Below are 12,326 nucleotides of genomic sequence, written 5' to 3' on the forward strand. Positions count from 1 at the left end.
GAAGTCCCCCCATCGAGGTTCTGATTGGTTATGGTTGTGGCTGTTATTACTGGGGACATCTCTCCACCGCTGCTGCTGGTGTCTGTGTTGGGCGGAGGTGAGGAGGGAAAGAAATCAAAGGCCCCTTCCTTGAGCCAGAACGTCCTTATAGAAAATGTAGCTGGCGGGACCATGGCCACGGCAGGACAGAGAGGACGGAGGGCGTCCTCCAAGCTTCGGCCTTTTCTCTCTCTCCCAGAACACGTGGCTGCGGGTGCCTCAGTCCCTTCGGAGAGTGGGGCTGTCCTCTCTTCTTCCTGAGAGGTGAAGGGCGCAAGAGTCTTCCCGGGGGCCCCTTGCTGTAGCATCCCCGCCAGCTGCCCTCTGGTGTTCCCCGTTAGCGGGATGTTCCCCGTGAGCGGGATGTTCCCAGGGGCTCCCGAGCCGTCTACTTACCACGTTCTCCTCGCTTTCTCTTCCAGCCTTGAAAAGATCTTTTGAGGTCGAGGAGGTCGAGACGCCCAACTCCACCCCAACCCGGAGGGTCCAGACTCCCCTGCTCCGGGCCTCTGTGGCCAGCTCCACGCAGAAGTTCCAGGACCTGGGTGTGAAGAACTCAGAGCCCGCGGCCCGCCATGTAGACTCCCTCAGTCAGCGATCCCCCAAGGCTGCCCTGCGGAGGGTCGAGCTCTCGGGCCCCAAGGCCGAGCCTGTATCTCGGCGCACCGAGATCTCCATCGACATCTCGTCCAAGCAGGTAGAGAACACCGGCACCGCCGGGCCGTCCCGGTTCGGGCTCAAGCGGGCCGAGGCACTGGGCCACAAGACGCCAGAGCCCACCCCTCGGAGGACGGAGATCACCATAGTCAAGCCCCAGGAGTCAGCCCACCGGAGGATGGAGACCCCCACCTCCAAGATCCCTGAGGTGCCCGCCATCCCCACCGCCGACGCAGCCCCCAAGAGGGTCGAGATCCAGGTGCCCAAGCCAGCCGAGGGGCCCGCCTCCCCCATCCCACCCCAGACCCTGGAGAATTCGGAACCCACCCCGATGTCTCAGCTGCAGAGCAGGCTGGAGCCCAAGCCCCAGCCGCCCGTGGCCGAGGCCCCACCCAAGAGCCAGGAGGGTGAGTAGCAGGTGCCGGTCATCCGTGCTGCAGTGATTTGGGGGGTGGGGAGCTGGCTTTGCCCCGGAGTCTTGGAGGAAGAAGCTGAATATTGAGGAGGGGGGCGCGTATACTTCCGAAGGCTCAGGGGAGGGGACTGGCAGCTCTTTCTGTCCACGGGGGATGGACCGAGATGCAGCAAGTTAGATTTGAGTGAGACTTGGCAAAGAATCTCTGGGTTGTGGAGGGCCCCTGTTAATTGGTCCACAGGGCCGTGGTGTAACCTCTGCCGTGAGCCCAGGACTTGGGGGCAGGACCCGGGGCAGGCTCGTGTCGGGGCTGGATGGGTTTGAGACGCTAGGACAGGCTGTCACATTCTTGGTGGCTGGCGGTCACTGGGCCGTGGGGAGGCAGGCTCCTGCTCAGGAGGGGATTGTGACTGCCCTGCTGGTACCCCCGGGGCAGGGGGTGAGGAGGGGTTTTCTGCACAGGAGGGTCTTCCTCTTCTTCCTTCCCAGGTAGGGAGGGTCGTGGCCAGATGCAAAGGGAGCATGAGAACGCCTCATCTCTGCATGCTAATATTTTCAGGGCTGCCTGGAGGGGGTCCCAGGCCAGGGAGCCCCGTGATTCCTATTCACAGCTCCGTTCGGGGGTGTTCTGCTTGGCTACCATCCTCGGAGGGTCCAGACCCGGACTTGTGCTCACGGGGAGCTCACAGGGGAGGAGGTGCCAGTCCCGTGGGATGCTGTTACTGCCCCCGCAGGGAGGCTCTTGGCCCCATGGGCTGTGTTAAGGTGCCGGCTGGCTTGTAAGCCCAGTGGAAGCTGGGTCCAGTTCTGATCCCGGGACTCGGAGCTCAGTAAGTGTTCAGTAAGTGTCCTTTGGGTTGAACAGGCAGAACATTCTGGGATTTTGATATACCTTTTAAAAATTATTTTTAATGGTGGTAAAGTACACATAACAACACTGACTGGTGTAGCCATTTTTAAGTGTACAAGGCATGGGCGTTAAAAACATGATGTTGCCCTGCAGCTGTCACCGTGATCCATCTCCACGACTTTTTCATCTTCACCACCTGGAACTCTGTCCCCATAACGTACTAACTCCTCCTCCCCCCATCCCCTGGCACCCACCATCCTACTTTTTGTCTCTACACATTTAACTACTCTGGGTACCTCATGTAGGTGGAATCCTAGATATTTGTCCTTGTGTGTCTGGTTTGTTTCTCTTTGCACATCTTCAGGGTTCATCCATGTTGTGGCAGGTGTCAGAATTTCCTTCCTTTCTAAGGCTCAGTAATATTCCATTATGTGTAGAGCTCACTTTGCTTATCCATCCATTGTTGATGGGTACCTGGGGTCCTCCTGCTGCTTGGCTCTTGTCAGTGAAGCTGCTGTGAACGTTGGGTGTGCAAGTGTCTCGAGTCCTTGCTTTGAATTCTTTCAGGTTTTCCTTTTTGAATGAGAGTTTTCCTGTGGTCCGTGGACTTGGGGGCTTGGGATGGGGTGGGGTAGGGGTGGTGGTGGAGCAGCTGCGTTCTGCCCAAGTGCACATCTGACCGAGCAGGTCTGGTGGGCCGAGGGGCTGACTGAACTTCCTCTGACGCTGGGCCACGCTGTGGGCAGCAGGGGCCAAGAGGTCCCTTCCAGCCCTGGTGTGTGAATCTGCATCTCCCCAGACGTGACCCTGCAGAGCCACGCCACCCCCCAGGTGCGCTGGTGCCAATGTCAGGACGCATGGCTGGTGTTTGGGGAGCGGCCAGGAGGCTGTTTCCTCACGATCTTCTGCTGGTCCAGCGCCTTTGCTGCCGGATACGGCCCCGTCACAGGGGTGAGGTGTTCGCGCTCAGCTGAGTCAGACAGCATGTGGCTGGGGAGACGGTCGTCACCGTCCAGATCTTGATGACAGTTGGCAGTGCATGCCCGAGGAGGTGGTCCTGCTCTGGGGGACAGGCAGGGGGTGTCTGCTCAGGGTGGCACCGCCCTGGGTTGTCAGGGCGGGCGGGGCGGGGCACAGCCTCGGGCACGTCTAAGAACATCTTCCTCCAGCGGCAGCCGCTGGTCAGGTCGGACTGTGGGGACTGGTCTGGTCAGGTCAGGTCAGCTCTGCCTCGGGAGCGGGATGTGAACAGCGGCCGTGGAACCAAGTGGGCGGGGCTGTGGGAGCGCCCCCGGGAGCCCGGGCCTCAGCAGCTGAGTTTTGGAGAGGGTGGGATTTAACCAGGGAAAGACGGGGGAGGGAAGAGCATTGCCAGCTGAGGCCGCAGTCCAGAGGTGTTGGGGAGCCTGGTTTTGGGCCTGTGCGGTTTTTCCAGGGAAAAGCATTTCAGTGTCTGAGCTGGGCGCCAGCACCGTGGACCCGCAGCCCCTCTGTGCAGATGGAAGTCCAGCTCTTCGTGGAGAGGTCCACGGGCCGGGGGGGAGGGGTGTGCTGCCTTCCCACCCCTGGAGCACGAACTGGGGGTCGGCGTATGTGGCAGTCATGGGTGTGCACATGTGTGAACTCACAAGTGTGCTGAGCCCGCCTCCTGTATGTCCTATTGGCTGGGTGGGGAGGGGGCTCTCTGAGACCAGGGCTCACAGGTTGAGAACCTTTGGGTGCATTTGAACTAGGCGGGGACGTTGGACAGATACTGCAAAGAGGAAGGATGCTCGGGTTTGGAGGAAGTGGGGCTTGGATGACTCTGGGAGGATTCTCTTCATTTAAAACAGAAGGCACTGTGGGGTGAGCCTGGAAGTAATGCGGGGTGAGAAGGAGGCTGGGGGGGAGTGAGGCCCTCTGTGGGCTGGGAAATCTGGCCTTCACCTGCTCGCTTGCACATCCGGTCCTGAGGTCCTGGGCAAGTCCAGGGTCTTCCTGATGGAGGGGTGTTCCCTGCATCTATTGCAGTGGCTTCTGCAGAGGGGGCCCCGGGTCTTAGCCCCCCCCCCCCACCAGCCCCTGTTCTGAGGCTCCATCCGCTTCTCCCTCCCTCCCCCTCCTCTGGTCTCGGCCTATCCAGCCCCTCCAGGCACAGATCCGGTTGTCCCTCGGCCTCATTTCCTGTCCATCTTTCCTGCAGACCTGACACTCCCATCCCCTTCCGCCCTTCCATGGCGGGGCTGGGTTGGGAGCTCCCAGGAGCCCCCCAGCCTGCAGGGCCTGCTCTGACTGCCCTCCATGGGCTCACTATCCCTTACCCCTGAGGGCCAGCTGGCGCTGCGGGGTCAAAGGATCAGGGAAGTAGGGAGCTCTGTGCCCTCTGATCAGACTCAGCCCTTTGCCTCTACCTCCAGGAAGCCCTCCAGACTGTGACCATGGGCACAGGACAGGGTGTCCTGGGACCTCAGCTAAGTTGTTCCTAGATTGACCTCCCTAAAGCACAGCACTGATGAAATCCATGCTCACTATGAGCTTTCACTGCTCACCCACCCGGGCCCCCGCCCTCCACAGTAGATTCACCCTCTTGTCCAGCTCATACCTCCCTGCTCCCCAGCCCCTCCTGCTCTGGTCCTTTCGTGGTCTCCCACTGGCCACCTTTCCTCACAGCGGTTCTGCACCGACCTCCTGATCCCCAGCCCCGCTCCTCTTCACATCACTGCTTTTCAAACTCCTATGCATCCTTCAAAGTCCTGCTCAAATGGCACCTCTCCCACTAACTGGAAGTAGCCTCACTTCCTCTGATTCCCGTGCCTTTTTGCATCTTTCTCGTGTATAATATCGTGTGTTTGTCTTGGAATGTAAGTTATTTGTGTATGAACCTTCTTTCCTCTGCTAGATTTTTTTTTTTAATGCAAAAACAGTTTTTCACAGTACTGTTTCTTTAAAATTTGGAAAATATAGACATTAGAAAGAAACTATAATTCACCTGTAAGCCAGCGATACCCACTCTTAACGTTTGTATGTCTTCTTCAGAATTCCTTCCATGCCCTGAACTGGATTCTAGGTTACTTCAGGCTGGGGCTGTTGTCTTTTTTTTTCTTTTTGAAAGACTCTCATGAGATACCGAGTGACTTGGACATAACAGGTGCTCAATAAAACAATGTTGGAGGAGTGACATGGGGATGGCTTTGTGGTGGCTCTCGTAGGCAGATGCAGGCGCTGCAGGGACCCCACGGGACTCTCCAGGGATCAAGCAGATACTTTTCTGGTCAACCAAGACCCCACAGGTCTGATCCGCTCACTCTGGCGTTCTGGGTTCTTGGTTTCCAAGGCCCCTGGACCTGGCAGCCTCCAGCCCTGCTCCTCTCTCAGGCTCTTGCCTCCCCTTCCAGGTCCCCCTGCCCCCACCTGGGCGGCTCTGGGTGGGGCTGGGCTGCAGGACCCAGAACCATGTCTGTGTGGCAGGCTCGTCGCTCTCCCTCCCCCCCGGGAGCCACCCCCCTGGTTCCACCGGCCAAGTTTCCCCGAGGCTGCCTTATAAGGCGGGCGCTGGCCGCTCACTCGTGGGTCTGGTTCTTTGCCGTCTCTGAATGCTCACTGGAGGCCTTGGGGGAGGCTGGGGTGACCGGGCCATGTGGCGAGTGCGGTGTCCCCGGACTGGCGCCCAGCTGAGTTCTTGGGTGTGTCCTGGCTCCACCCCACTGGCCGACTGGTTCTGAGCCATCACTTCGCGGCCCCCCCAACCTGCCCCCCACTCCTCAGCCTCAGTTTCTTGATCTGTCAAACGAGGGAGGCGTTGGGCTTGCTGGCCCGAGGCAACAATGGTGGTAGGGGGTCTGAGCTGTCCAGGTACAGCTGCACCTACCCAGCCCCCAATAATCAAGACAGGTATCCAGTCCACGGTGGTGCCTGGAGTCCCTGGTGATGTGGGCGTGACATTGGGGTGGGGCAGACGCAGCGAATGTCTTCCTCCGGTTTCCCTACGGCTAAAAACATCTAGAAATATCTTTGGTCGTGGGTAGAACCTTGAGGAAGGTGGACGTCAGGCCCCCTACGCCTCTGGTGGTGAGCGTGGCTTTTTGGCAGACGAGGTGAGCCTGCCGTCTTCCGGGTGTACCTGGGTGCCGGCTGCACAAGGCCTGTGTTAGGGGCTGGGGCAGAACAGGGAAGATGTCACTTCCACGGGGAATCATGGGACGCTACAAGCACAGGGACATGGGGACAGAGGAGGCTGGGCAGAGAAGGCTTTGGGGAACGTGAGATCTGAGCTGAGTCTGAAGGGTGGGAAGGGGTCAGCCAGTGAAGTGGGGGGACCGTGACGTGCCCCAGAAGTGTGTGTGGGGATCAGAGAGCGTGAAGAGGGGGGAGAAGGGGACCGCCATCTGCTTAGGGAGGAAGGGCCAGCTCTGCAAAGGCTCCCTAGACACCCCCCGTGTTCGCAGGACGACTCACTAACCAGGGTCCGCGCTGGGCCTGTCCCTGGCCTGTGAACTCCCCAGTGCCGGGGTCTGCACCTTGTCCACCCTTTCATCCCAGCACCTGGCCTATGGCAGGAGCTTCTTACATGCTGAGGGTCTCGTTTGTGTCTGGCAAAGCGGAGCCGTGAACTTGAATCTCTGTGCCTTTGGGCCTTTAGCCCGGAGAGTTTTCTTCTGTGTGGGGCTGCGTGTTTCTATTCTTGTGGGAAAAAGGCTGTACCTCCTGCAGGGATGCTCCCACCTGGCTGCCTTGCCCGACAGACCCCTTTGCTCTGGGCTCCTCCCCGTTCCGTCGTGACCCCAGAGGGCATCCAGGCACCCTCTCACCTTTGGGGATTGGGTCCCTTTCTCCTTCCGCCTTTTAAGAACAGACGCTCTCCTCTGAGTTGACCCTGAGGCCCGTGCACACCTCGGTCTGAAGCAGGAAGTCCCCATGCATGGGGGGACAGGAGGATGTGGTGGAGGGGTGGCCAGGCCCAGGTGTGTCTCCTTCAAGGTGGGGCAGAGTAGGGGGCAGGGAGGACAGAGCGTGGCTCCAGGGCCCGGGAGAAAGCACTCACCGCCCCCGCTGGCCCTCCAGCTGTCTGCCAAGCCCAGCCCAGTGGTGAGGAGGGAGGAATGCGGGCCCATCCAGGGAATGCAGCCGAGCAGCTGCGGAATGCCTTACATAGAGCTGGGCACAGCTGCGGGAGCGGGCCGGGCCGGGCAGGGAGGCCGGCGCTGCAGGCGGGTCCCCGCGCTGCCTCCCTGCAGCTTGGGGGCTGCAGCCCTGACCAGGGACGGAGCCCGGGCCCCAGACATGTGGTGCTGGGTGAGGCCTCCTGGGTGCCTGACCTGGGAAGCCGAGCAGCTGCCTGGAGAGGGGCTGTGTCTGCAGCCGCAGCCTCTCCGCCCAGGACAGCTGCTGGCAGCCAGGGTCGGCACAATGGGGCTGCTGTCCGGGGGACACGCCTGCGCGGACAGCCACGCTCTGTGGACAGAGGGCACATTCAGCACCGGAGGAGCGGCTCGGACCCCCGCCTGGCGCCCCGAAGTGTGGGTGGCCCTGCCCAGACCCTGGGTTCCAGCAGGCAGCCTGAAGGATGATGCCACGTGGTTCCCACTGGCCTGATGTGGCTAAATGTGGACCTGGGGCCGCATGTCTGAGAGCTGTGGGCGGTGAGGAGGGGACCCTTCTCGGGTCCAGGCATGACTTCCTTTCCACGTTTTATCCACTTTGGCTTTCCCTGGCCTGGGCCTTTCTGTGGGTGTCACAGACGCCCCCCTGGAATCCCAGGGGCTCCCAGAGTTACCAGTTGTAGCGAATGAGCAAAGGCAGCTCGTGGCCAGGACTGAGTGTCCAGTTCTCTGAGCACGGAGGCCTCCTGTCCCCTTTCCCATGCTGTCACCGGGCACACCGCTGTGGAACCCCAGGGCTCTAGGGAACCTGGTTTGGAAATCCCTGGTCTGTCCAATGCAGTTCAGAGACCCCAGCGCTGGTCCCAGCAAGGAATTGGGAAGTGGAAGTGGCCTTGGAGGTCACCTCTTCCATCTCCCTCCTTCTAAAATATAACACACAGAGGGTACAGCTTAGAAGCGCAGAATGTTCCAGCAGGAAGCCACTCGGGAGGCCTTGCCCACTTGTTCGTGGGGGAAATGGCCCTCAGACTGCCCTGGCCTGATGACCTATGCTCTCTGAGTCCTTCTTCTCATCATCGCAATGGACCTCATTCCTCCTGCACAGCGTTGTTAGAATGAAAGTGCTAACGTGTGAGGACCGCCAGAGCAGGCCCAGCGCCCGGGAGGTTTTGTTAAACAGGCTCATAAATGAAAACCAAATGCAGCCTTATTTAACGGACGGGCTCAGCTTGGCCATTGCACGGTGCCTCTCCCTCCCCGCGCTTGTAGCCCATGCTCTGGTCTGTGTCCCTGACTCCCTCGGCCCCGTCTGCCCCATTGCCTTTCTCTCTTCTAATTCTCAAAAGCAGTGCGTGACCATTGGGAGAAGAGAAAAACTCAAGGTCACATGAAATGTGAAAAGGAAATCTGTCTCTCCTGATCTCCAGCCTTTCCCCAGGATAGCCCATGCGGGTGGCAGGGCGCGCTGTGCGTCCTTCTGGAGTTTGCGTGTGTGTGTTTTCCCCATTTAACGACACTGTGGATGTAGATTGGGCCCGTTCCTCGTAACAGCTGCGTCCTCGGCCCTGACATGGTCCTGCCATTCTTGTCCGGCTTCCTCTGTGATAAACGAGGCTTCCATGAACATCCTCTGGCTTATATATGTGCACATGTTGGATAAACCTTTAGGAGTGGAATTTCTGCACCAGAGGATGTGTGCGTTTAAGATTTTGACCCATGTTGCCAAGTTGGCTTCTAAAACAGCTACGTCAGTTTCTGGTCGTGACACAGAGAGGTACTGTGTCCCTTGCCCTGGGTGGAGAGGTAGAAAGCTATCTGATGGGTGTTTTATTCTGTGCATCTCTTATTAAGCTGCGGGGGTGGGGGTGGGTGGGTGGGTATCTTTTCCTCTGTGTGCGGGCCAAGGGCCCTAGGTTCCCTGGGAACTTCTCATTCCTGTCCTAGGTTCCTTTTTCCCCAGTTGGGTCGTTAATCATTTTTTTGATTTTGTTTGTTTAAGAGTTCTTGGTACACCTTTGTCGTAGCTGTTACAAGTGCTTTTTCCCAGTCGTTAACTTTTCATTGTGTGTCTAGTGTGTTCTTTTAAACAGAGATTTTTAACCCTTAGGTTGTCACGTTTATTCTTTTTCTTTTCTCTTGTGGAGGTTTATGTCCTGCTTAGAGGCCGCCTTGCATTCCAAAATCATAGCAAAAGAATTCACTCAGGTTTTCTTCGGGTACTTTTATGGTTTCATTTTTATGTACTGAAATCATTAATACATTGGAATTTACTTGGGTTTAAACAGCGAGGTAGAGACGCGCAGCTCCTGCATGGCTACGCACGCGTGAGCCTGGTCTACAGCGTGTTGGGCATGTGTGCGTTGCTATTTTTATCAATTTTGGTGTCAGTGTCGTGCTGGCTTAGCAAAAATAATTTGGATGCGTTTCTTTACCCCCCTCTGTGTTCTGGAACATTTTTAAGCGGCTACACGATCATCTCTGTGTTAAAACGTTTGAAGAATTCACTAGTGAAACCATCTGAGCTGGATATTTTTGTGGGAGCCTCATCCTTTAAAAAGTTTTTTCCGTAGGTTTGTTTGAGTTTAGCGTTTGTTTCTTCCTATTTTATACCTTTTTTTCCTAGAAAATCATCCTGTAAGCTATTTAAAATCCCTCAGATCATTCAGAGGTAGTGGTGTGTAGAGGGGGTGGTGAGGGGCCAGCCCCCCATGATTGCCACCATCAATCTGTGCACCTGAGTCTCTGCCCTGGGCCTGGCACTGTTCTCAGAGGAGAATATGCGTCGGTGGCCGGGACACAGCCCATGTCCTGGGGACGCTCCCTTCGAAACATGTGTGCAGTGCGGTGTGACAAGTGTTCTGAGAGGGACGAGTCCAGAAGGCCTTGGCACCCCGAGGAGGGAGCCCCCCAACCCTGCCAGCAGAGACCTCTTGGAGGTGGGGGGTGGGGGGTAGGGCCCTTGGTCTTGAAGGGGGCAGAGTGGTCCAGGCAGGTGAAGGGCCATTGGCTTTCTGGAATCCTGAGTTTGATGTTGCCCAGAGAGTGGCTTTCAAACTTATTTTGGACTGCAGCCCCCAGTAAGAAGTACGTTTTGCACCACAAACCAGGACACACGTATGTGTAGATGTGTGTGTGTGTGGTGTGTATACAAATGAAACAGTATTTCCACGGAGTACTTCATGCCTTTATCGCATGCCTGCTACACCTTCATACTCGCTGTGTGTGCTGCTTCGGATGGGGGAGCTTTTCGTATTTTCTAAAAACAGCTCTATCGAGATACAGTTCACATAATACCATTTAGTTCTTCCATTTAAAGTGTACAATCCAATGGTTTTTAGTTATTTACAGGGTTGTGAAACTGTCGCCACATCCAATTTTAGACCGTTTTCATCACCTCAGAGAGAATCTCTATCCCCATTAACTGTCACCTCCTGTCCCCCACCCCCGTTTCTCCCAGCCCTAAACAATGACCGTAGATTTGCCTGTTGTGAACCTTCCTTAGAGATGGGATCGTACAGTGTGTGGTCTTTTGTGACTGGCTTCCTTCCCTTTGCATCGTGTTGCAAGGTTCCTGCGTGTTGTAGCCGGGATCAGGGCTGCATCCCTTTTCCTAGCTGAGTAATATTCCATTTGTGGACTGAGCACATGTTTATCCATTCATCAGCTGAGGGACATTTGGGTTGTTTCTACCTTCTTCTTCTAGTTCTTCTAGTATGAATGTATTCTTTTTAAATGTTAAAAAATAATGCTGGTTATGACCTGCTAACTAGTCTTCAGGACCCATTAAAGCGCCAGGACCCACAGTTTGGGACACACTGGCCTAGGCGGTGGGCTGAAGGCGGGCCGGGCCAGAGGTGGGCTGGATGCTGTGTTACAGGCCCGATCCACCAGAGGTGTTTCACCAGGGCCTGATCAGATTTCCTAGAGATTATCCTGCCTGGAGTGTTTGTTTATTCAGGAAGGGTTGAGCGTTGACATGTACCAGGCACTGTTCGCGGCGCTGAGGAGTTCATCCGTGCTGAACATACAGAGACAAATCCTGTCCTCCTGGGGCTTATGTGCTGATGGGAAGAGGCAGAAGGTAAAGAAAGCAAACAGTAAAACGTAAAGCCCGTTAGCCGTGGTGAGGGCCGAAGAGGAAAGTGAAGCAGGCGAGGCAGCTTGGGAGGTTGTGACCCTAACCAGGGTGGTCCTGGGTTCAAGGTCGAGCTTGGGTGTGGACCCCTGGAGGTCGGTGGGTGAAAGCAAGAAGAACAGGCCCGAGATTAGGGCACGTGAGGCACTCCTCGGGGGCACAAAACTTAGCGGAGGGGTGGGGGAGCGCCAGAATACTCAGGAGTCAAGCGAAGTAGTGTTTTTATGCAATGCTTTCAAAAATCAGAATTGCGCCCCCCAAATCCTTCATGATCAAATACGCACATTTTCAAGAAAGATGGGCCAGGCACGTGCACAGCCCCGCTGCACTCTCCTTGCCCGAATCCCGCCCTGTTGGATTGGAAAAAATCATTACGGATTTTTTGCAAAAGTTTGATTTTCAAAAAATATTGCATTGACATATTATGTATCTTGATTCCCGAGGTATTTGGCGGTCCCTTTGAAATTTGCACTCCCTGGTCTCCGCCCCAAGAGCGTTGAGGTTTGAGGGGCTGAGGACTTTGAACTTGCAGAGTGCAGCACCTGCCAGGGATGGCAGTGGGGAGGGTGGGGCAGGGTGGGGAGTGCCTGGGGGCAGGAAGGCGCTGCAGCGTCCTCCTCTAGAAAGCTCGGTGGGGTGGGGATGGGGGGAGCTGTACAACCACCCTTCCGGCCTGTCATTTTGCTGTTGGACGTCTGGCGTCTGTGCCGAGGCACTGTCCCCCTAAATGGAGTGTGACGGGGAGAGGAGGGTCCCTTGCACACCCAGAGATCCAGTGGGAGGAAGAGGCGTAATAAAGGGGGTCCAGAGCTCGGGCCTGGGCTGGGCCTTCTGCTGACGGTGGGGAGGCAGCCCTGCCCACTCGGACCTGCTGCGCGGCTGGCCTCCAAGGCCCCGAGGATGCAGCAGGGCCTCCTTTCCTGTCTATCCCAGTGAGGTCCAGGTGCTCTACCCAAAGCGCTCTCCTTCTGGGGGCTCCCCGAGCTGGCCAAACAGCATATTCGGTTCCAGGCAGCCTCAGCTCGGCCAGGCCCTGGTGGGAGCACAGCCCTGACCATCATCTGAGACCTGTACGTCCTGTTTCCCATGCAGGGCCGTGGGACCGGCTGCGGGGGGCGTGTCTGGTCCGAGATGAGGCCCTTGTGGCCCGGG

General features: G+C 57.1%; 1 protein-coding gene across 3 annotated transcripts in view; it reads left to right on the forward strand.

Annotated features, from left to right (window-relative positions):
* The window catches only part of SEPTIN9 (septin 9), a 165,253-nt gene that overhangs the window by 85,022 nt on the left and 67,905 nt on the right, over positions 1-12,326 (forward strand). For all 3 annotated transcript variants that reach the window (XM_082861282.1, XM_082861284.1, XM_082861283.1), the window contains one exon: positions 462-1,103. In XM_082861282.1, the coding sequence (XP_082717408.1) occupies positions 462-1,103 (642 nt within the window). The remainder of the gene's footprint in view (positions 1-461; positions 1,104-12,326) is intronic.

The sequence above is a fragment of the Leucopleurus acutus genome (genome assembly GCF_964270905.1).
Source record: "Leucopleurus acutus genome assembly, chromosome: 19".
NCBI classification, from domain to species: Eukaryota; Metazoa; Chordata; class Mammalia; order Artiodactyla; family Delphinidae; genus Leucopleurus; species Leucopleurus acutus.